Below are 23,801 nucleotides of genomic sequence, written 5' to 3' on the forward strand. Positions count from 1 at the left end.
AAGTGTGCTTCTCTCATGGGACTCTCTCTTACTCAGTGTAAAAAGGAGGCAAGACAAATTTTTTGTTTTCTTTCCTTGGAAATATAATTTCATATATCTTTTGAGGTATCAGAGAAGTAAATGCTTCTCACTTAGCTTACCTTTTACTAATCAAAAAAGAGTATTGAGCATATCAGTAAAACAAATGGAAATCCTGCGTACATGGGGCACTACTTTTACTTAAGCATAAGGCATGAAAAAGCAGCTTTATTTTTTTTTTTCAAACATAGCTATCATCTTTACTCTTGATGCTTACTAGCTGGAAATGAAGCCTAGTACAACGTTCCACTTCCCAAAAGCATCTGAGACTATCCACCACATACATCATCATTGAACAATCTGGCACTGACATTGAAGTTGACTGTTTACAGTGATCTGAATCTTTAGGTAATGATGAAGTCAGTGTTGTAAGATTCTAAGCCTTTTATTGTTTTCCTTGATCCTTTATTCTTGTTCTTCTCATTCTGAGCTCATCACATTTGTCAAGCTTCTGTCAGGGGTTTGCGCTTATCAATGTTAGTAAGTCTTTATTCTTCTGATAGCTTTAGGATCCACACATCTTCAGCTTTGCTCTCATGTTCTTCATTCCAGTCTGACTTGCTCTGACTCCAGAGCAGACCAAACTAACAAAAGATAATAAAGAACTACCTACAGATAAACTGCAAATTACATATTACCCACCCACAAAATATTATTCATCGACAAATTCTTTTTTCCTTTTATTCTGTTCTCCTCTTCCTTTTAATCTCTGAGAGGCTGACTCTACAGTAGAGCACAGCTACAATGAGCCCGGATCCCTTGAAGCTAATTTTGCAGTGAAAGACAGTTCAGTGAAACGAGAGTCCTACATTGTCCAGATGCATTGCAATGTACAAATTACCGTTTGGGGTATAGTGAAAAGCTGATTACTCTGAAACTGATTTGTGAAAACAGATTACTTCACTGTAAGAAGAATTCATGTGGTAATATTTCAGTTTTCACTGCTTCTTAAAGAATAATATTTGCCTTCAGTTTTTCCTCCCCTGTGTTGTCTCAGGATCAGAGCTGAGAGCACTCAGACTTGGAGATCATATTTTGTTTCTTAAATAAGATAGTCTCTCAATATGGAACAGGATCTAAATAGTTACATTAGAGTGCTGGCATAGTTTTTCTTCCTTGTTAAAGTATTTTGGAGAAAAAAAATAACTGCTACAGTGGTCTAGATATCTGTCAGCTTTAGATATCTGTCAGTAATTAACTTTATCACTTATTAGAATAAAATGCACTGATTAGGAGTTTTTAATCAGTAAAATCCACACATTTACTATGGGTTAATATTTAGATCTAGTCTGGAAAAACATAAGTACAGTTTTAAAAGTTAATCATTAGGAAGCTAGATAGGTAATCCTGGCTTATTTAATAATCATTAGCAAGTGTATGAAGATTTCAAGATACAATTCATGGGAACATTTTTTGGAATTCCTACCTTGAATTCCACGATCTCCTGGTGGTCCTGGCAAACCATCCTTTCCTGGTGGCCCTGGTAACCCATCTTTTCCTGGGGGTCCTGGTTTTCCATGGGCTTGGGAGGCAAGCATTGCAGCAGGCAGCTTCAGCTGGGACACAAACTGAGCCATCCTTTCTTCATTAACAAAGGACACAAGAAAAAGTGAGTAAGAAATCTGCTAGCAAAACACGGCAAAATAAATAAATCCCAAAGCCCCAGCTGAAGTAAGTTTCTGGAAGTAAGGTGTTTAATCCTTCTAAATGTCAAGGTATTAAATGCTCCTGTAAGTACCGAGGCCTTCAGTTCCAACTCAGACTCATGTCTGAGTCTCTACCCTTTGAAATAATCTGAACGAATTTGTACTAAAGTTTCGACCACTACTCTCTTTTACTAATGTATTCCAATTATTTCAAATGACTTCTGACTCCTGTTAAAATACATGAACACAGAATAATTGGTACTTAACACCCCTATGAAGGGCTACCTTATATGTTTGTAACTCTTATTAAGTTGCAAAGTAGAGCTTAAATACCGTGAACAGTTCTTGGAATGTGCTGAAACCCTGAAAACAGTTGTGAAAAAACCTGTAAGTGCTCAGCAAACATTATTAATTGCAGAGATTTCAGCATGAACTGTTCATGCTGGTGGAATGAAGTGCACTTGGTAACATTTCAGTGCTCCTTAGAGGTAGGCAAAATAGATACTAACCTTGAATCTGTCTCATTTATAGTGGATTAAAAAACTTAAATAAGCATTCCACAATTTAGCAGGTATTTACTGTGGTGGAGTTTTAAGATTTGAGAAAAAAATTAGAGTAAAGAGAAGAGTGGGTATCAAACAAAAAATAAGCAAGGTGATAGAATATAGGCAAAGTGAAACAAAGCCAAAAATAGAAGATCTGTGGGAACACTAGTGAGGTGTAGAAAAAGGAATAGCTATTAAAGACAAAACCCAATATTCCCTGTAGGCAGGACACCTTTTAATACTTTCTTTTTATGAATAGGCTAAATACTTGTTACCAATCCATTTGAAGGGGAAAAGGAGGTAACTTCAGCCAACAAACTGCTCTTGAAATACATAGTAGGTTGAACTCCTAAGGGGTAGCAGTCTGGGGAAGGGTGAAAATACACAAAATCATAGCCTTGTTATGAAGTGAAAAACTGCCTGAACAGTTTAAAAAGTCTTAAACTTCATATGATTTCTTTTATCCCTAAAAGAGAAAAGGTTTTGTATCCACAAATATTAATGACAAAATAGCTAAGCATATTGCAGACATAAGAAATGCATTTTGCAATGGAAGAGAAGCTACTGTTAAGAGGTGTTCGAGCAGAAGCTTGTTTCAGACACCTACCTGAGTCACAGCTTTTCAACCCTGACTAAGAAAACGCTGGGGAGGAAAAACATTTCCTTTTCAGAGTAAGGAAACACCTAAGAAAGCTTACATAGTACAAAGGCCTTGCCTGAATCTGGTACTTGCCTAGAACCGTGCCAGAAGATGGTGGTCTGCAAGGGAGCTTTGGAGCTCAGCAGGGATGTTTGCTGAAAATGCACAGCAGTTTAGACCTGCATGACTGAAAGCGGTCAAGCCGTTCGTTCGTTTAGATAAGTCATCCACTAAGTGGCCAAAATAATTAGATATTTCTATTCTCTCCACTTTAATAAATCTTCAATGTCTTAATGATACGTTGTAGATACGTATGTATCTGCAACGATATATGATACATATATGTATCTACAATGATACATACATATGTTTGATATTATGATTTGGAGCAAACTACCTTTTAATGCTAATCTTTTACATAAGGGAATACTCTGGTTATAATTTACAATTGTTCGAACATAATTATATTAAGTAGACTTAACAGTTAAACATAGCTACGGCAACAAGGCAGCTGCTAAGTCCAATGTAAGTTAGATGACATGTAAAGAAATGTATATAAAGGCTGAAGGGATGTAAAACATTTAGAACAGAATTTAAGATTTACTTTTAGTTGTATAATACTTCATTTTCTTACCTTCAAAAACCTTAAGAACCTCTTGTTTGATATATTTTTTTATTTCTTCAAGTGAAACTGTATCAGCCTGATGAGGGGAAAAAAAAAGGTGATATGTATCAGAAGAAACATACAGAGGGCACTTTATGATGCTACAAAATTTAAAAAATGCTGAAATTAGCATTAAAAATGTAAAGCTTTCACCAAAAATTAAATATTTTAATATATTTGTGTTATTTACTGAACTGCAAAGGCCACTTTATTGCAAATACACTATAATATTATAAAGATCACTAATACCATGAAGTGGAAGAGGCACTCCCAACTGCCAAGATGACCAGCATGTTATGTGTATGGAAATTAATTTGCATAAGACAGTAAGGACGTCCAGTTACACCGCTATGCTTTACTTGACTTTTGCACAGCATATGCCAACTTCTCACCCCCTCTAGGAACTAACTGCTTTGATGCACAGCCGACCAACTAAAACTGCATCACAGGACGAATAACTTCACTGGAAAAGTTTTTTAGAGCTTTACCCCACTTGATTGAGGGTAAAAAGAACCCAAAACGTGGCTGTGTGCCTGTGTGCACATGGAGACAAACCAAGATATCTACACCTGACAGGCAGCATTTCATTGTCTTTTTAAACGCTGATTTCCCTTTTATTAAGAATCATTTTTGTCTGCCTCCTTTTCTTTCTCAGTTGCAAAGACTTACACTTTAGCTCTTAAGCTTATGGAAAACTTGAAAATTAACAGTATTGAGTAGCCATATTGATTTGTCAGGAGCTAAAGAAATAAATAAGTAAAGTTCATCCATAGCACATGTTTAAAAAAAAAATTAAAATAACTGCTTGATCACCTGGGTATATTTTTTCCACCTCTTAACTGAACACTGAAATTATCTCAGAGATATCTTAGTTTTTCTGATGCTGTGGTATTGCTTGGTTGAATTTCTACTGCTCAGCACATGCTACCTCCACGTCATCTGAATTCACAAGCAACAAAGGAAAACTTGTATTTACTTACCGGAAACCCTGGGGGTCCTGGTGAACCCGGGGGACCTTGATGACCTGGTGATCCTGGATAGCCTCTGTCTCCTGGTGGCCCAGTAGGACCCACATCCCCCTTTTCTCCTGACGGGCCAGGTTTCCCTCGTTCGCCTTGTGGACCTTTGTCCCCTGGAATACCCTGATCCCCCTGTATAAAATAAAAGCAGAAAGAAAACCATTGCACACAGTGGAACAAACTAGGAAAAGTCACCCAAGAATGCTAAAGAGAAAATTCTTCCCTGTTCAGAAATACATTTTATGAGTCATGCAGGGAAGCTGATTTTACAGGCTAACCCTTGTCTCTGAAAACAGAGCAAGTAACGTTTTGTTTTCTTACACTTTTAATGTCGAAGTCAATGACAAAAAAATAGCTTGACTCTGTGACCCACTTTCCAAGGACAGAACTCGGGTGCAGAAAGTTTATAGCCCTTACACAAGGATCTAGAAATGTCAAATATGGCATAGGTAGAATCTAGGTGCTGAAACTTCCCCAGGCACAAGGCATCAGGCTTTTTTCTGTAACTTTTCCTCGAAGCCTAATACTTTATTTCTGCATATACACAACATTTCAGTTAATCAAAGAAACAACAAATATACAAATACATTTGTAACGAGTGAATTCCTTGCAAACAAAATAAATTAAAGGTCAATGTTCTGGCCAGCAACAGCTTCCATCATGGCTGAGATGGCGTTTACATTTGTTTTATTTGTGAGGAATTAGATCCTTTAGAGTGACTTAATGTATTAGCTATTAGTTCACTGAACTACAGCTGTGGTGCAGAGTGCCGCAAGTCACACGTTCGGTTGTTAATGAACAGCTGGCAGTTCCTAAGGGTCACTGACTGCCCTTGCTGCATCACTTTAGCTAATGGTAGGCTCCACCATAAGCAGCAAACAGCCCCAAGAATTGACTACATCATTACTAGATACATCCAGAATCTACATTTATGAGGGGTGAATGAATGGAATTAACTGCATTCTTAATCTACAGCAAGTGCTGGTAAACTGTATTCAGATCTGAAACATCATTGACCGATAAACCAATAAAAGTGTAGTTATATTCTTAAGTTGTATTTACATGACATTTAAAGATTGAAAAAGAAAGAAAGGTAAGGATGCAAGTAGGAGGTTGTATAACATTTTTATCACCTATCTGTCTTCCAATCTGTATGATTTCCAGTGAGTTAGAGCTTATTACTGAGTATAACTAAGCTTCACTACAAAGACCACTGTAAATTGTGATGTTTTATTGCATTAACAGAAACCATAATGCATTCCCAATTGGAGTTTAAATTGCCCTCAGTAAGAGTGCAGAGGCTCTGAACCCTGAAAGTCTACCACAAGAAAAAAAAAAAGTGTCAAAATCTGAGACCTCATCATTTCACAGCTGTAATTTTAACCTCTGTGGTGGGTTGACCTTGGCTGCCTGTCAGGTACCCACCCAGCCGCTCTCTCACTCCCCCTCCTCAACAAGACAGGGATTGAGATGATAAGCTTGTGAGTCAAGATAAGGACAGGGAGATTGCTGACCAATTACCGTCAGGGGAAAACAGACTGAACTTGGGGAAGATTAATTTAATTTATTGAAAATTAATAACAGAGCAGGATAGTGAGACCTTCCCCTCAAACCACCCCCTTTCTTCCCAGGCTCAACTTCACTCCTCACTCTTCTACCTCCTCCCCCCAAGTGGTGCAGGGGGATGGGGAATGGGGGTTGCAGTCAGTCCTTAACACTTAATCTCTGCTGCTCCTTCCTTCTCACATTCTTCTCCTGCTCCAGTGTGGGGTCCTTCCCATGGGATACAGTCCTTCATGAACTGCTCCAGCATGGGTATTGAGATGATAAGCTTGTTAGTCAAGATAAGGACAGGGAGATTGCTGACCAATTACCGTCAGGGGAAAACAGACTGAACTTGGGGAAGATTAATTTAATTTATTGAAAATTAATAACAGAGCAGGATAGTGAGACCTTCCCCTCAAACCACCCCCTTTCTTCCCAGGCTCAACTTCACTCCTCACTCTTCTACCTCCTCCCCCCAAGTGGTGCAGGGGGATGGGGAATGGGGGTTGCAGTCAGTCCTTAACACTTAATCTCTGCTGCTCCTTCCTTCTCACATTCTTCTCCTGCTCCAGTGTGGGGTCCTTCCCATGGGATACAGTCCTTCATGAACTGCTCCAGCATGGGTCCTTTCCATGGGCTGTAGTTCTTCAGGAATGGACTGCTCCAGTGTGAGTCCCCCATGGGAAACAGTTCCTGCCTGAAAACCCGCTCCTGTGTGGGCTCCTCTCCATGGGCTGCAGGTCCTGCCAAGAGCCTGCTCCAGTGTGGGCTCTCCATGGGCTGCAGCTTCCTTCAGGGCATATCCACCTGCTCCAGCACGGGGTCCTCCACGGGCTGCAGGTGGATATCTGCTCCACTGTGGTCTTCCATGGACTGCAGGAGGACAGCCTGCTTCACCATGATCTTCTCCACAGGCTGCAAGGGAATCTCTGCTCTGGCGCCTGGAGCACCTCCTCCCCTCCTTCTTCACCGACCTTGGTGTCTGCAGAGTTGTCTCTCTCATGTTTTCTCACTCCTCTCTCCCAGCTGTTGCACAGCATTTTTCACCCTTTCTGTCACACAGGCAGTACCAACATCACTCCTGGGCTCAGCTTTGGCCAGCAGCAGGTCTGTCTTGGAGCCGGCTGGCATTGGCTCTGTCTGACATGGGGGCGGCTCCTGGTGCCTTCTCACAGAGGCCGCCCCTGCAGCCCCCCTGTTACCAAAACCTTGCCATGTAAACCCAATACAATCTGTCAAACTGCTAACATGATCACATAGTCATGGAAGTCAGGGAAGTCAGCGTGCCACGGAAACAATCTCAGTGTGATTACGTTTATTATGTCTCTCTTAAAAGACCCATCCTGCCAATACTGCAGATGTCTGATTTCCAGTTTTAGTTTCTGGGCATTAATACTTTGGGCAAAACTCTAAATATGCAGCATATGAATGATTTCCAACAAACACATAGCTAATTTAGCTATTCAGTAGAAAAAAGACAAGATATTATGTGATACACAAAAGACACCCGTAACCCTTGTCAAAGACTCCCAAATTTTCAACAGTCGATGGGAGCAGGAAAGGGAGCGGATGTGCATTGGGGGAAGTGGAAGAGTAATGTTCTGATGGAAGAGGTGTACCTTTTCAGGTTTCTATAAATTTTAAGATTTATAGGAAAAAGTGTTCTGCACTGCATACAGCTATTGTATCAGGACGTGTATTGCAACACCTTGAGAAATTCAGGGCAGAGGAAGGATTCTGACTGAGAAGCAGAACTTTTGCAGTCTGCAGGGAAGAGGCTCTTTTGGGGCCTTAACAAAATTTTTGCATCCAACCTCCACCTCCTACTTCACTCATATTGACCGGAAACATAAAATTGAAGAACAACTCCTGTTCTACCATATGTTATTGCAAAACTTGAAAGAGGTACAGCCTTTAATATAATTTTTAGTTTAGTCACTTTTTTGGAGATGGAAGTCCAGTATAGGGAGACACTGAACAGACCATTTTGTCTGATAGTGCTTTCAAATGAGACCATGCACCCATGCATGCACCCGCATATATAAAAAAAAGCTGTCTGAACATTACTATATTTATAAGAAGCCTTCATTAAAAACATATTTAAGGCAAATTATACATATATACTTTCTCAGGTTTATAACCCTGCAGAGTAGGTATGGATAGCTATTCTATTTCAAATAAAGAAAAATGCAGGTTTCTCTAAGGCCATGGTGCTATGGCAGTGTGAAGCTGATCCTGGAATTGCTTTTCTTCTAAATGATTCCCATTTTACAGGCTGCCAATGTGTAGAAGGCAGATCAAATACTACAGCCACTTTTCAAACACACATTTTTTAAACTGCCTCCAGTGTTTTCTTTGTGTTTGGAAGAAGCTCCTTGTAAAACCTCATAAAACCAGGTCATATCTTCCTCCACATTCCTCTTTAAACTCTCCTTCACTATGAATTGTACAAAAAACAGGGTAGGACATTTGCGTTTTGCGATCTCTGCCTACGGTGCTGATTTATTCAGTCCTCCTCCTTTCTAGTGTTCTCCCATCTCTTGCATTTAATCTTGTACTAAATCCTGTGCAGAAGGAGCTATTGTTTTGCCTGGGTTTCTACATGCTCTAGTCCAGCGGGCTCCCGGTCTGTGATCAAGGCATGCAGATAATAGCAATAAATGAGCCAGCCACCAGTACTTTAATCTGTTGTTGAAATTACTTGAAAGGCGTATTTCCAATTGGTATAAACCACATGTTTTCAACTGGTTTGTCACTCAGTTTATAAGGTAGTAATAACAGCAGTGTTTAATCACTCAAAGGATGTATAGGATTATTTCAGCCCAGGTGAATTCTTCCTTCTTAAAACAGACTCTACAAGGATATACTTATGAGAGACATGAAAACCTCAAGAGTTTTATTCTGTCCTTCCAGTTTTGATGCTTCTCTTTTCTGTAATTGCAACAGCTGGTCTCAAACTGAAGGAGTACGCTGTACAGCAGTCATAATAATGGCTGCAAGAAAACCTTGACTTTGTGTTATTTTCTGTAATCACTGCAATCTCTCTCACAGATGTAGGTCTGTAATACTTGATCCAGAGGCAAAAAAAAAAAAAAAAAAAAAATTCCAATTCCCCCCCAATTCCCCACTGATCTCTTATCCAAGATGCAGACTTCTGCTGTGTATTTCACTGTTATTTCTTAGGCAAATCTTCCCTTGTTTTCAACAAACCTTTTCTTTTCCTGCAGAATTGTAAGGAACAACTGACAGCTTTCTGAAAACTGTATTCAGATACTGCATTGGGCATATTTATAGCTTTCCTGTTATAAAAGGTTGTGAGAGATTTTGATTATCACTTGAGACAAAAATACTTCTGGAAATTGATTTATGTTTTAACATGTATCTATATATTTCTTCTATTGATGTATATGTGTGTGTGTGTGTGTATATTTATTTACTTATTTTACTCTGTACAGAGAGAGCTAGATCATGACATGTTTGCCAGTGATCCCAGAAGCGAGAGCAGATTCAGGCACCTGTGACCTCTCTGAGAGCAAGCATATATCCATATTTCCATCTATAGCTACATGTACATGTGTGTATGTATGTACTCTGTCACCGATGAGACTGGAATAAATACACCCTCTGCTCTTACCCTGAAGCTTCCCAAGTTTCACTCTGATGAAGCAAGCTAAGGCTGTGTCTCTGTCTCTCACAGACTTTTTCAACATCCTCCTCCCTGTCAGCATGTTTCAAGGTCATGCACTTACAGGTCCAGCCTCCTCTTTTGGCTGTATGTGTATAGTACTATTTGCAGGGCATTCAGGTAGGTTGACACTGAGAAGGTCAAGGCTGAGTGGTGTAATGCAGTACACAGTAGACGGCACTATAAGAAGGTTCTTACATTTTATTTGTGTCCTTAAAGGCAGAAACACAACATTGCAAACTGTTAATTTTTGTAAGGGACAATTATTGTAATAATCGTTAAAACCTCATGTTTTTATGTGTCATCATTATGACACCCACAGTGTCATAAAGCAGCATTTCCTTTTCCAGATTACACAGGGGGGTGCTTTTCTGATTCATCAAATAAATGTGGCATCAATTAGATTAGGACATCAGGGCTTTAGCAATGTTATAACAAGAGCAGAGTATGCGCTAGGATTTTCTTTGCTCTAGCAAAATAAAGATCATCTCTCACCTCCCGTAATGATTCCTGTCCACCATGATCTTGTTACCATGAACAGAACTGTCTAAACATTTTGGGAAGCAGTAAAGTATTGCATTGGCATTCCTGCTGCCTAAGTGCAACAAGCTTGTTTTAGATAAAACATGATTTGCATTTGTGACATACAAAGATCTCGGGGATGACAATGGGGTAAGCTTTATAGCTCTTGCAAAGTCTGACAGCATCACAGCAGGATTAGCTACTTTCTAATTTTCAACCTATTGATCAATTTACACTGTCCAGGCCAACTGTGTTAGAAAATCTATGAAATGTGTTTTTCCTCTAAATGCAGAAGCAATTTGATTCTAATTTGTTGAAGTGGTGTCTAGGACTAAACCTCTGAGTTGTCTAAGAGACTGACTGAAGTTCATAGAGAATTAATTTCTTGGTTTTGCCTGTAAAATATGTGCTGATGAGGTGCTTAGATGCTCAGTAAAAAGAAAAAAAGTTATTAAAACAAGGGACTTACACGTTCTCCTTTGGGTCCTCTGTCTCCTGGTCTCCCCACAGCACCCTGAAAAATCATTTTTGAAAAAAGATAAACATATCACTTAAAGGCTTTTTTGTATATTCATCTGTTAGCAGAACTGAAAGCAACGGCCTAGGATTAACAGCTCTGGTATCTGTGAAGAATAAAATACACTAGTATGTAAAAGCATGTTTTCCTACCGGAAGACCTGGCAATCCATCTTTTCCACTGATTCCCTATTAAAAAAAAAAAAAACAATTTTTTAAATCTTTTCCAGATTCCCTATTAAAAAAAAAAAAAACAATTTTTTAATAAATTTGCTTATGTATATGCATTTTAAATATAAAGGGTAAAGCTCAATGTTTAGTGCTGGTATCAGTACATATTTTGAAGCTGCAGAGAGAGCAGTTTGTGTGGTTATGCATTTTAAAAATATAAAGGGTAAAGCTCAATGTTTAGTGCTGGTATCAGTACATATTTTGAAGCTGCAGAGGCAGCAGTTTGTGTGGTTACAATATAGAACTACTCACAAATAGTCTTGAGACGTGAAATAACAGAGCTCAGGGCGATACTGAACTGCAAGCACATTAAATTTGAGCTGAGAGCAGAGCAAAAAAAATCTTTGGCATCGAGATGTGCATCAACTTTAATGAACACACAACTTCAAATGACAAGTTATATGGAAATTCCACAAATGTGGAATATGGACCTGTACATGCGCTTTTCCAGTCCCAGCTAGTCATTATACAACCATAGAGGAGATTTCTCTTATTCTAGATATTAGCCCTGATGCCCTATTACCCTTCTGCTGTTACAGAGATTATGCCTTAATAGTAAGTGGCCAGATCCATTCTTTGGTCCTTAGGACTTGTGGCATGGCACAGCTTCAGCCTCCTGGGCTAAACATGTTTCCTTCCCAAAAGAGGGTGGTCTCATTCATACCACCTGCTGGAAACAGTCCCAGGCCCATGTTACCCCCCAAACTGGAATGTGGCATTATCTGAGAGTCCTAGTCGGCATGGGCCAAAATAATGTCAGAGTATGTTAACAACTGCACAATGCCAGATAATTGCAAGATAAATGCTCTGGCACTGTTTAATTTACTAGGATATACATGGATCTGCATATGCAGCAAACTCTGCTATTTCACTGAGTGAGAAAGAAGGACTTGCATGAGCAAAGACATCAGGAATGTTTGCTTCCCTCTCATGCTGCAAAGTGGAGTTTTGCACAGATTAGGCATCTTGGGCCAATTTGCTGCTGAAGTTACAGAAATTGTCTCTTCTCTCAAGACAGAAGCGTAACGTGGAGACGTGCTGACAAACTGAAATGGTCTGCTTCTCATGCTTGTCCCCAAAACACCAAGCTTCGGGGGAGATAATGAGTTCTGCGCTATCCTTTCTGAACCATTTCTAGAATATAAACTAGGTTGTTTTAAACCAGCTCAGACAATGCTGACTACACTGTTGCCACACTTTTATTAAATAAAGAGGTCAGATTAGACATATCCTAAGTGAACAGTAAATGCTTTAGCTGCAGTGTTTCATCACCTGTATACAGAAAAGTTATGAAGTTTATTCAGAGTCATGAAACACACGCTTCTCTATCTAAACCAAAACCGAGAATGTATTTTGTCACCCCATCCTTTATAGACTGTGTTGAGTGTCTGGGTTAATATTCTCCTTCTGAAAAAATAAGAGAGGATCCTTTATGTCAACAGGATCCAAAGGACCCTCATAAGACCTTTAAAGGCAACATCTCAGTAACACTAACTATTAAATCATCACAATACGAGGAATTCTTGACTGGATGGTTAATACTGAGCACTGTAGCCCTAAGTGTTCTTCAGATGTTACCTAGCCTAACACAAAGCAGGATGTAATCTGATTTCTTTTGTAACTTCTGATACACTAAGATGTATCCTTTTGTAATGAACATATATATTCAGTATAAAATTGCTTACTGGTTTTCCTTGTGGCCCTTCTGGCCCAGGGAAGCCTATATCTCCTATAGGTCCTCTGTCACCCTAAGAAAGAAGAAAACACGTATATAAATCTGCATGTAAAATTTTGCATTCGGTGTTTGAAATATTTGTGTATTATCACAAGAGTCCATAACTCAAATCTGTACTTACAGGTTCCCCTGGCATCCCTGGGGACCCGGGAGATCCCGTCTTTCCCTGCAGAAAGAGAACATTACAAATTCAAATTACTAGGAAGCAAAATATAATTTCTCTTAGGTCAAAAATAAAAGAGGATATATATTTGAGTGAAATATTCATGTTACTGTTCATTAAATGCTTTAAGAGAGGAAAAATAAATATTTTGCCAGATTTTTTTAATATTTATGCCATGTTAATCTGGCTCTTGTGTATAACATAACTCAATCACTTGGTCGTCTTTACCCTTTCTGAATACTGAGATAAGGTTTTCATGAAATTTTCTTTTACATCACCATTATTTCCTTCTTGAGAAGTCATAGTCAGATCAAAGTTTATCACTGCATATGTGAAATCGAGATTTTTTCCTTCAGGTACTTCCTAGTCCTGATTTTTTTTAAAGTGAGTTTATTACTGACTTAACAATGCCATGTTAATCTGGCTCTTGTGTATAACATAACTCAATCACTTGGTGTCTTTACCCTTTCTGAATACTGAGATAAGGTTTTCATGAAATTTTCTTTTACATCACCATGATTTCCTTCTTGAGAAGTCATAGTCAGATCAAAGTTTATCACTGCATATGTGAAATCGAGATTTTTTCCTTCAGGTACTTCCTAGTCCTGATTTTTTTTAAAGTGAGTTTATTACTGACTTAACACCTTTTGTAAATTTTCTTCATGCTCTTTTTCGGCCACTTTTATTGTCGTTTTAAGTTCAGCCTGCCAGAATTCACAATCCTTTCTCATCTCATCATTTAGATGGTGATTTTAAATGTCTTTGTTTTTTTAAATGATGCCTTGCTTTTAACAACCTATCTGGTTCAGCCCCAGACAAGAATCTATTACCCTGAATCTACATTTCCCGGAAATATCCTTAGACCAGATCCTCAGCTGACTTGTACAAGTGGGGGATCTAACACATCAATGCCAGTAACAACTTCAGGAACAACAGGACTGAGGATTCGTGCTGAGGAAATAGGCATTGGTGGCAATTCTTGCAGTATGTCCGTCCAAGCTTCCCTGATAATCCCGCTCAGCAAAAAGCCAAGGCTAAAATGAGAGGTTTATATTCCCAAATGGGAAAAAGGGTCCACTATTCAACCTAGGGAATAATGCCAGGCAAGGAGGACAAATTCTCTTCCAGTAAGATATGTGGATATATTTCAAAAACTCTTCCTAGACTACTAAGAAATATTGTCTCTCATATGTCTATTAATTTGTTAATTAAAACTGCTTAGCATAAAATGTTAAAACAAATAATTTATTTCAGTGGATTTTATTAGAATTAAATGTAATCAACAGAATGCAACTCCATCAGTGATGAAGGGAACTCATTAAATATTTCATATCCAGCTAGAACAGAGAGCAACAAGAATAAGACTTGGAACATATCCAGTGGGAAATACACAGGGAATGAACAATTGTAATCATCCTACTGCATTATTGATTCACAGCGTGAAATATATTTCAGAGCAACAAACTCTGAAACTCATACATGGGCTATAAAACTCAGAGAAATACTTCGCTTTTCCCCTTAAATGTGCAATTTTACCTTGTTTTAGGAGAACTTAACTAAATTAATCTATTTAAGCTGATGTTCTTTCTTGGAACTCACAGTAAATAGGCTACATCAGTGGCTAATGGAAATGGGAGTGCATAGACACAAACTTCTCTTTATTTCACAAAACACGTATTTATAATTTAAAAACAGTTCCTGAATGGATTGGTAGCTGCTGAAATTTAATAATAAATGTATTTGCATATAAATAACTCCATATTGCCTCCTGAAATATGGATAAACTTTTTTATTAAACTGTGAATGCAATCTAAAGAAAAGTTGCCTTCATTTCCTTTAGGAACACAAATGAATAATTATAATTTCAATTTATCATTAGTTACATTTACTTTCACCTACCACAAAGTTTCTGGATGATTATCAGAAACTTCTCTGAATACCACATGTAAATAGCTGACAAAGCATTCCCCTAAAGCAAATGTTTGGTCAACTTGATATGCAGATCCTTGTAGATTGCAATAACTAACATTCATAATAATTCTTTGTGATAGAAAGATGCTCAGAAATTTGTGCATGCCCAGGAACACAGAAAATGTCTTCATCTATATTAAACTGAGGCAATGAGAACAATCTCATATGCTTTCTTAAGTAAGCATATGCAGCTTCAAATTCCAGCTTTATCATGTATTCATACCATTCCCTCCTGTCATTTTAAAAATAGTATGAACCCTCAGTGGTAATAAAACTCTAATCTCTTTAGGAAAAACACATCATTTTCATACCTGCCTATAAAGCATTAGCCAAGCACTAGTGTTCCACAAACAGTGATCGAGATTACAGCTCAGCACCTTGCTTGACCTGTTTTTTCAGCTTCTAACAAACTGAGTTTTCTTTAATGAATATACATACCGGTGTCCCTGCTACTCCTGGCGTGCCAGCTGGTCCACGGTCACCCTGAAGAAAAGATAAATCTATACTTAAATGGTAACAATCAAACAGAGTTTTGTTTGTGGATTCCCATTAAAACCTGAGGAAGGATTATTCAGTGAACTGAAAATGAGGACAAGAGCCAGGCTCTGCTAAATGCTAATATTTAGCTCTGCCACTGACTCATTTTACAGACTTGAGCAAGTAACTTAAATCCTTTGTTTAGGTTCTCTTGTACAATGTCATAATTTCCATGCTATCCCTTATACTCTGCTTGAAGCCTTCCTTGAAAAGGGATGGAAAGTCCCTGACTTATCTGTAGTTTTCCAAATAATTATCATTTGTCGTCATGACAATGACCAAAATTCACATAGGGTAATTCACCAGCATATCAACATCCCCATATTTAAGATGTATCTTTCAAAGAAGTTTTCATGTTCTTGCTACCCAGTCATCCGTTTGCTGCAAGTCAGCATCCCCGATTTGCTTGTGCCATGGTCCTTTCAGGGCAAAGTTTCTCCTTTTAGCATACAGCCACCTTCACCTACGCTTTAAGCTAAGACAATGGGTTTTGTGCTGGAGCTGATGAGTTATGGGCACAAATTCATCTTTCTCTCTTGAGAGGACTATAACCCAAAGCAGACAGATGGAGCTCACCAGTGGTAAAACTCTACACAGTGAGATTTGCCCTAACCCACTGCTGACATGTATTGGTCTGTAAAACTACACTCTGCTAGTATAACGTTGGTTAAAAATGTAAGAAAAAAATCAGGCTCCTAGTTTCTGTAAGTGTGTAAGAAAAGCCCTGGCACAGTTAAAAGCCATACTAACAGGAGAATATTTTTGTGAGATGAGTTTACGTTACCTGGAGCTGTTTTGCAAAAGCTCTGCCAACATAGCTACAGCCCTGTTCTGTTGTGCAGAAGAGCCCCAGGAGATGGTGGGATTTCTGGTTTCTGTTCTTATACCTAATGCTGATTTGTCTCATTCTCATCATTTTGTTCAGGTAGCGCAATGATAATGCTGGGAATTAGAAACACTTAACTCCATTAGACAAAGTGTAGACAGATGACAAGTTAAACGTCTGACCTTGCGTCCGGAGGGAGAAGCTTGCTTACAGGCCACAGTTCAACCTCTCTTGCTCTGGAGGCTAAAAGAAGTCACTTAATGCAAGTTCACCCCTCAGTGAGGAACATGCACCTCAGGAACACTTGAGCACTGAGTATCTGTAGCAGGGCATATTGGCTGGAGCACTGCACTCTGTCCCTGTGGTTATTCTGGACCCAGAACTTGTATCGTGGTGTTTTCCCTATACGCTGGCTATGACAGTGAAGCTTAGAAATTCCTAGCACTTCCCTTGCAACTTTTTTCTTTTAAGGATTATTCTGGTCCTTTCAGCAATCTGATTCGCAGCACGGATGCACAAACCACTGTGTCAGCACAGCTGAGGGACATTTTAATGCGAGGACACGAAGTTTTTAAGACAGTTCATGCAATTCCCGTGAAATTACAGCCAACGTTGTCTGTGGAAGATGGCATTCTGCTACACAGATATACCTAATAGCTTTAAATGCACCAGCATGCACTGTACTGTTGGGAGTGGCAGGCAGACTCTGGGATTCTGTTCATTTATTCGCACCAGACGTGGAATTTTGACCAAATTTAGTTAAGGAAAGGATATTTTTGCTTTGGGAAAGGGCCAAACACTCACTTAGCTTGTTTATACGATCTGCTCCATTGCTTATTCCCTTTATTTAATTCTTGTCCCCACTTTGTCTCAGTTAGACCTGTAATAGCTCCCTGTGTTTATTCATTCTGAAATCTTTAATTGCTTGTAAATTGCAGTCTTCCAGAGCAAGAATCATCTCATGTAATTTAAATATCTAGTATAGACACCTACCTTAGATCTTGTCACTCCCCACTCTGCACAAGGAGTAATGCACACTGATATTGAGAGAAACTTTTCATTTACATTGCTTTTTGATGAAAAATAAGTTTCAGTAAACTATTTTTGTATGAAGTAATTGAATAACATGTAATTCAAAAAGCTGAATAAATATTCAATTTTAAAAAAAATTACTCTTTTTTCTTCTTAAATGTAGAAGATATGGGCAAAATCAAACTGTTTTCACTGACAGAAAATATATTTACAGATTTTTTCATTTTGCCACTGAATTTTTTGTACTTTGCCATATTTAGAAATAAATACCAAAATCTTGAAATTTTTAGCATTTCATGAAAAACTTTTCTCTAAATTCGTATCAGCCTCCACAACTAGTAAGTGAAAGGCTGAAACATGCCACCAGCTGAAGGAAAGGATCATTTCCTAGCGCTGGAATGCAGACTTGAACTACAGGAAGGAGCTGGAGAATGTGATACGGTTCGGGATGTGCTACGGTGGTGTCATACACGCAGTACGGAGTGCAAGAAAAGCAAAACAGAAACAAGGGGCCTTTTTTAGAATAATGGGCAACAGTCTGAGAAAAGAGATTTTTGCTCACTTTGGAGCAGGATGCAATACAACAGGAACTGTAGGGAATCAGTCTCTCCCTCTATTTCTACTCTTTTCAACATTTTTACACTCATCTGAAATGGTCTTTTTTTTTGTATGGAAGTCTTGCATGCACTAGGTCTAGACTAATTCAGGTACAAAATTCTCCTCAGATCTGTAGCTATGCTGCAAATCTTAGAACAAGACAGACAGACTGTAAGCATAAGACGATGTTCAATAGAAAACAAGAACTAGTGACCATACTTAGGAACATGTTAACTATATAACTATCAAGTAATATACTTATATATAGTGTGTGTGTGTATATATATAAAAAATATAGTATATAGTAGTATTCTATGAAGTTAAGAAAACAAAATATTACAAGGCCTCCTACACACAATTTTCCACTTGCGGAAAATGAAATTTTATGTTGGGTGAGTATAGGATTTAGATCCACAGTAAAGGAAAAAAAGAAAATACAGATAAATATGCAAATATTTTTCACACAGAAACATTAACTTACACAAAAAAAATTCAAATAAGGTTTCAGAAAACATTTAGCTGCAGATAGTTGCCACTAAGAAGCCATGACTTCTTTTTAAGAGTCCTACCTTTTCCCCTGGGAGTCCTTCCAGTCCTGGTAATCCCATCGGTCCTGGGTCTCCCTAATTTTTTTTTTTGATTAAAAAGGATTGCATACATTAGAATTTCTGTACTCTACATGAGAAATGTTGAACAGCAAGCAATAGCAGATTATTTAACTTGATATTAGTAAAACAGCTAACCAGTTATTAGGTGAACAGATTTTCTTATGCCTTATTTTAGTGATCTGCGAATTAAGCTTTTCCCAGAGGCATTGTGTAAATATTTGAGCAATGGTTTTAATTTTGATGACGAATATAATCCAGAAGACTCTCCTCCAGTGTTCTTGCAAGCCAAGGTTAGCTCTAAAGCACCTCCAGGCTGTAAAGCCTCGGGGTGTAAGCATACGCCGTCAACCAGAGAACCAACCTCCACGCAATTCTGTGCTCTGTTCCCTAAACAAAGCTTACTCTGCAGCAAGGGACACAGAGACTAGGTCCCTGTGTAGGTCTTCAAGTTTTGAAAGAAAACCAGAAACATGCTCCACTGGAGAAATCAGTTTAATGTATAGAGTGGGGAGGCCCTTTTAATTCTTTTTCTTTTTTTAAAGAAAATCGATAATTTACCATAGAGATTTAAACTACAAATCCAACAAATCCAGTATTTCAGTAATTCTCAGTTAAATCAAAAGTCACAGCAAATTCCTGCCTGGATTTCATGAAGTCTCTGGCAGATCTCACTTTCCACACCTAAATTCTGTTTGGGAGATGATGCTTCCTGAGTAGGAAGTGGATGCTGGTACAGAAAGACGTATTCAGCTTCTGGGCATTATGATGAAACAAAAAAAGAGGCTTTGTGACTTTTTTTTGAAAATTGGTTAATCAACTGTTTTAGGAAACTATCTCACAACTCCATGTTTTGCTGTGAGTGCTGAGGGGTTCTGTTTTGGGTTTCTTATTGTCCTTGAGGAGCACAGTTATCACATTGGTTTATAGATCAAAGTTCAGTTTTTCATGTGGCTGGCTCTCCATTAACACTTGGCAAAGAATCAAACATGATCCTAGGCCCTGCACAGGTTGGCTGAGTGGGGATTATGCACCTTCATGATAGATGAAGTCCTAGCCAGCTGTTAAAAATGTTAGCTTCCCATACCACTTTGGTCTTGGCTGGGTTAGTCTGAGCTAGCTGCGCTTTATTCTGCTGCTATTTTTGTGTAGATACTGTGCCTGCACTGCTAGGAAAAAAGATACAACTAAATGGTACTGGCATGCTGCTTTCATGAGGAGAGACATTTCTCAGTAGTTTCACACTGATACTGAAGAGAAAGACTCTTATATGGATATGATATGGATATATGATATTATATGATATGGACCCCAGTCAGAAGACAAGAACCCTTCAACAGAGAAGACACTCATCATCATCTTCCAAATACTGTGGCCTGATACGTTCAGATAAGGCCAGTCTCTAGTGACTTACCTTTAAAGGTCTCTTCCAACCCAAACTATTCTATGATTCTATGACATTTGAACAGTCTATGTGTTGTGCTCTGACCTGATTCTTTACTACCAGGCATCCAAGATGTTGGCTGAACCATCTCCTTATTTATTTTGCCCAAGACTAACAATTCGAAGACAGGACAGCAGCTGGAGAGCTCAAGTGTCAGCTTCTTGGTGGTTGAATGAACTCCTGAATGTGTTAAGGAACTCTGTCAGTATTCTCTGAAGTAGTAATTTGTTTCATTAGTAGCAGACATAGCTGTTCTTTACTTTGCTGGAAGGGATGTGATTTTGTTTCAAAAATGATCTCCAATATTTCTCAGGGTTTCCTGATCTTTATCAAGCAGACAATTTATCAGCACATCACGGGGAACGCAGTCCGATTGGGCACAATTTTCTTTCCTAACTAGCTCAGCTTCTACTGCTTTTATCAGCAAGCTCTTCTCATCAATTTCCATTAGCTGACAGATGGTACTCATCCTGATTCAGTCATACTGCCTGCAGTTCAAAAGAGGTTGCAGTGTTATAGTGCTGCAACTATCATTATGCAGTTATGTGATGTTCCTTAGACTTGAAAAAGAAGTACACAATGTATTGAAATTTTAACTGCTGTGGAAGCACCTATCCAATTTTTAATACAATATCCATTTAAAATGACACTTGATACTATCATACTTTTTGGGCTAAACCATCAATACTCAAATTTTACTGTTATCTTTTGGGTATTTTCACTGATGTCCAGTCATCAAGACGCAATACCTGTAAGTTTCAACTTTGCCACCTTCAAGGCTATGAACTGTAGTGACAAATCGCAAGCTAATGACAAATATCGTTTCTCTATTACAAAGGCAAGCGACATCACATGTCAAGGACTTTGGGAAAAATGTACACACCCAGTCAGGATTTGGATCTACATTCTGCTGGCAGCTAGCCCTATGCAACAGCTCAAGATTCTTCCACTAGTTGTCCTTCCCCTCCTCATAATTTTTAAAGAAAGATCACGTGAAAAGGACATAACACAACGCTTAAAGGAAAAAAATATCAAAAGCTATAGATCTGCTTTTGAATGTCACACTGCATAGTTGAAAGGTATAGTGGCTCCCATGATCATCATCATCTTGCTCACCAGAAGCAATGTGATCATACTGAAACTAACCATCATACCATTTCCAAAGAAAACATCAACTTCTAGTTGTTACTAGCTAGCATGATGTAGCACGCTGTCCTTTCTCCCTTATCACTTTCAAATTTAATGTTGAGAACAATCTAATTGCTCCTAAGGTATTTTCTACCTTTATTGCACATTCTCTATTCTTAGATATATCCAGCGACAGCTCAGCAGAGATGAATCCACAAGCAGTTAATACTATGTTCAGTCATTCATTATATTATCACTTAGAACTATTTACCAGAAATTGCAAAATTTGCAAGCCTGGCAATTAAAAAGGCTTTTTCAGATGTACTGATTCTGCAGGAAGTAAGCTACCTGCTGAAGAATGTTAATGGACTTTTCCACCCTTGTGACTAGGATCGTGTGTTGAACTACTTGGGGAATTCTCTATCATAACCAAAAAATTCATACATACCACTGTGCCAGGATCTCCTTTCGGACCCTGCGAAGAAATGAAGAAGTGGAAACACATTTAAAAAAGAACAGAGTTACACAGTAAGATGGTATTTTTTTGTATTACTGCATTGAGTATACTTTGCTAATGCAGTGCATTTAGAACCAGTATTAAGTCCAGCCCTCTCAGCTGACTAATTTAGTATAAAATCTTAGTAATATTTGGTTTTTGTTTTGCTGTTCCAGAATACAGAGAAAGACAGCTCTGCAGTCCGGTGCGAGCCTGTGACTACAAACGGCACATAATGTAAGGACAAAGTCCTCACTGAAGGTTGTGGTTACCAAAATGACAATCATCTTAAAACAGTAGAACTTGCCTATGACCCTAACAAGAAGGAGGACCTAAATAAGTGCATAGCATCTTTGGCTCCACAGAACCAAAGCAACAGTGTCCTGCTGCAAGGTGGTGCATCTGCACTCTGCAGCGTGGAAGACACCAGCCCTGCGTTACTGCCACAATAGAATTCTCGGTTTGACACATTTTTCTGCACTGTAGCTACACGCAGTGAATCAGTGACAGAACTGAGATCAGAGTTCATGAGCTTCTCATTTCCGGCATCAGATTTAATCCATTACAAAACTATGCCACCACTAACTATAAATACTATATTACACATTTTAAGATATTACGATACTTTCACTAAAGAGTCCAATACCAAATTATGTACCGTTTTTGCAGCCTTTACTTGCTAGGGTGAAATACTTAAATCAGAATAAACTACTCTCCAAAATGGGCTAAAATGCTTGATAAACACATAAGATCACATACTTTATAATTTACTACATACCAATCATATCCTTATTTTTTCTATCTTTCACATATAAAATCAAATTCCATGCCACTTACCAAAACTGCATGCAAATTACCAACCCCTCTGTTGCTATGTTAATTAACTATTAGAAATTACGCTTCTGTTAATACTTACTGGAGGTCCTGGTGGACCTGGATAACTAGCGACACTCACACCTCCCTGTAACAGCAAGTTTAAAAGTTGAATTGGGCCAAAATTAGGTGTTGATTGGGGGGAAAAAAAAAAAACATTAAAGACAAATACCTGGAGTTTATATAAGCTGCTCATTCCATTTCTTTCATTGTAAGGCATACCCTTTAAAACATAAAAACCAAGTAAGTGTCACAACTATGAATCACAAAGGCAGAGCTCTTGCCCTGTTCAAGCCCCATAGCTCAGCAAAGCTGTGGTATCATTTTTGTTCTTGATCAATTTTTCAAAGATTCCAGACATTTCAGTAAGAACATAAGATACATACCAATGCAGCTTGGGACTTTTTTTGAATTATGAAACGAGAAACCTGTAAATCTCAGTGTATGTTACATTTTGATATTTATTATTATTATAATTCTCCAGAATTAATTTTGAGTTAGGTACCATTCCAGTTAATTCGGAGTCTAGTGAGCTCCATGGACTTTCCCTAGGTTCCCTGAGTTCCCTGATCTCAGGTACCCAAGCTGTCTAAATTACTCTAATAACATTGGACACCAAGGTTAACCCATTTGACCCAGTTTCTAGGATGGCTTTATTGACCTGAACTTACTTAGCAATGAATCACAAGAAAAAAAAGGAATACAGAAATCTTTTGCAAAAAAGACATTGCTGTCTTCCTGCACTATTAATATGTATTAGATTGACAGTCAATTCTTTATATTACATTACATTTTACTCACAGGTATATTGTTCCTAATATAACATTCAAAATATAAAACAAAATGTCTCACCGGAGGCCCAGGTGGTCCAGGTTTCCCAGGAGAACCTTCACTACCCTAGTACACCAAGAGATTCATATAACTCATTTACTGTAACTGATGTCCAGATCTATTCCATACCCAAGCTATGATGACCATAATGACAATAAACAAGAGATACAGTCAACATGAGCAGGTAATATCAAGAATAAATTCTCCTGCCCAGCTCCTGCTTAAGCTTTAGGCAAGTTATTTGTCATTACTTGATACTAGTTTTTCATTTTGTTAGTTACTTGATGCTTTATGTGTAGTAACTTCCTTGTGGCAAAATAGTAGTGGTAACCTGGGTTGTGAAACACTTCATATATACCAGGAAGGAGAGGAATAATTAAAAAGAGTTGTTAATATCAATTTCTAAGCAACTGACAGATAAAAGTTAACATTTATTTTATGCTTTGTATATTATTTTGCAAAAGCCAATGCT

At 38.3% G+C, this 23,801-nt stretch overlaps 1 protein-coding gene across 1 annotated transcript in view; it reads right to left on the bottom strand.

The window, feature by feature from the left end:
- Positions 1 to 23,801, bottom strand: part of COL19A1 (collagen type XIX alpha 1 chain) — a 204,223-nt gene that overhangs the window by 5,830 nt on the left and 174,592 nt on the right. Inside the window, exons 36-48 of the mRNA XM_019471129.1 lie at positions 23,351 to 23,395; positions 22,671 to 22,721; positions 22,542 to 22,586; positions 21,578 to 21,604; positions 18,522 to 18,575; positions 15,399 to 15,443; positions 12,948 to 12,992; positions 12,777 to 12,839; positions 11,014 to 11,049; positions 10,814 to 10,858; positions 4,554 to 4,724; positions 3,544 to 3,610; positions 1,505 to 1,660 (exon numbers count right to left, since the gene is read on the bottom strand). Coding sequence (XP_019326674.1) covers positions 1,505 to 1,660; positions 3,544 to 3,610; positions 4,554 to 4,724; positions 10,814 to 10,858; positions 11,014 to 11,049; positions 12,777 to 12,839; positions 12,948 to 12,992; positions 15,399 to 15,443; positions 18,522 to 18,575; positions 21,578 to 21,604; positions 22,542 to 22,586; positions 22,671 to 22,721; positions 23,351 to 23,395 — 850 coding nt within the window. The remainder of the gene's footprint in view (positions 1 to 1,504; positions 1,661 to 3,543; positions 3,611 to 4,553; positions 4,725 to 10,813; positions 10,859 to 11,013; positions 11,050 to 12,776; positions 12,840 to 12,947; positions 12,993 to 15,398; positions 15,444 to 18,521; positions 18,576 to 21,577; positions 21,605 to 22,541; positions 22,587 to 22,670; positions 22,722 to 23,350; positions 23,396 to 23,801) is intronic.

The sequence above is a fragment of the Aptenodytes forsteri genome, unplaced genomic scaffold (genome assembly GCF_000699145.1).
Source record: "Aptenodytes forsteri isolate BGI_AS27 unplaced genomic scaffold, ASM69914v1 Scaffold256, whole genome shotgun sequence".
Taxonomy (NCBI): Eukaryota; Metazoa; Chordata; class Aves; order Sphenisciformes; family Spheniscidae; genus Aptenodytes; species Aptenodytes forsteri.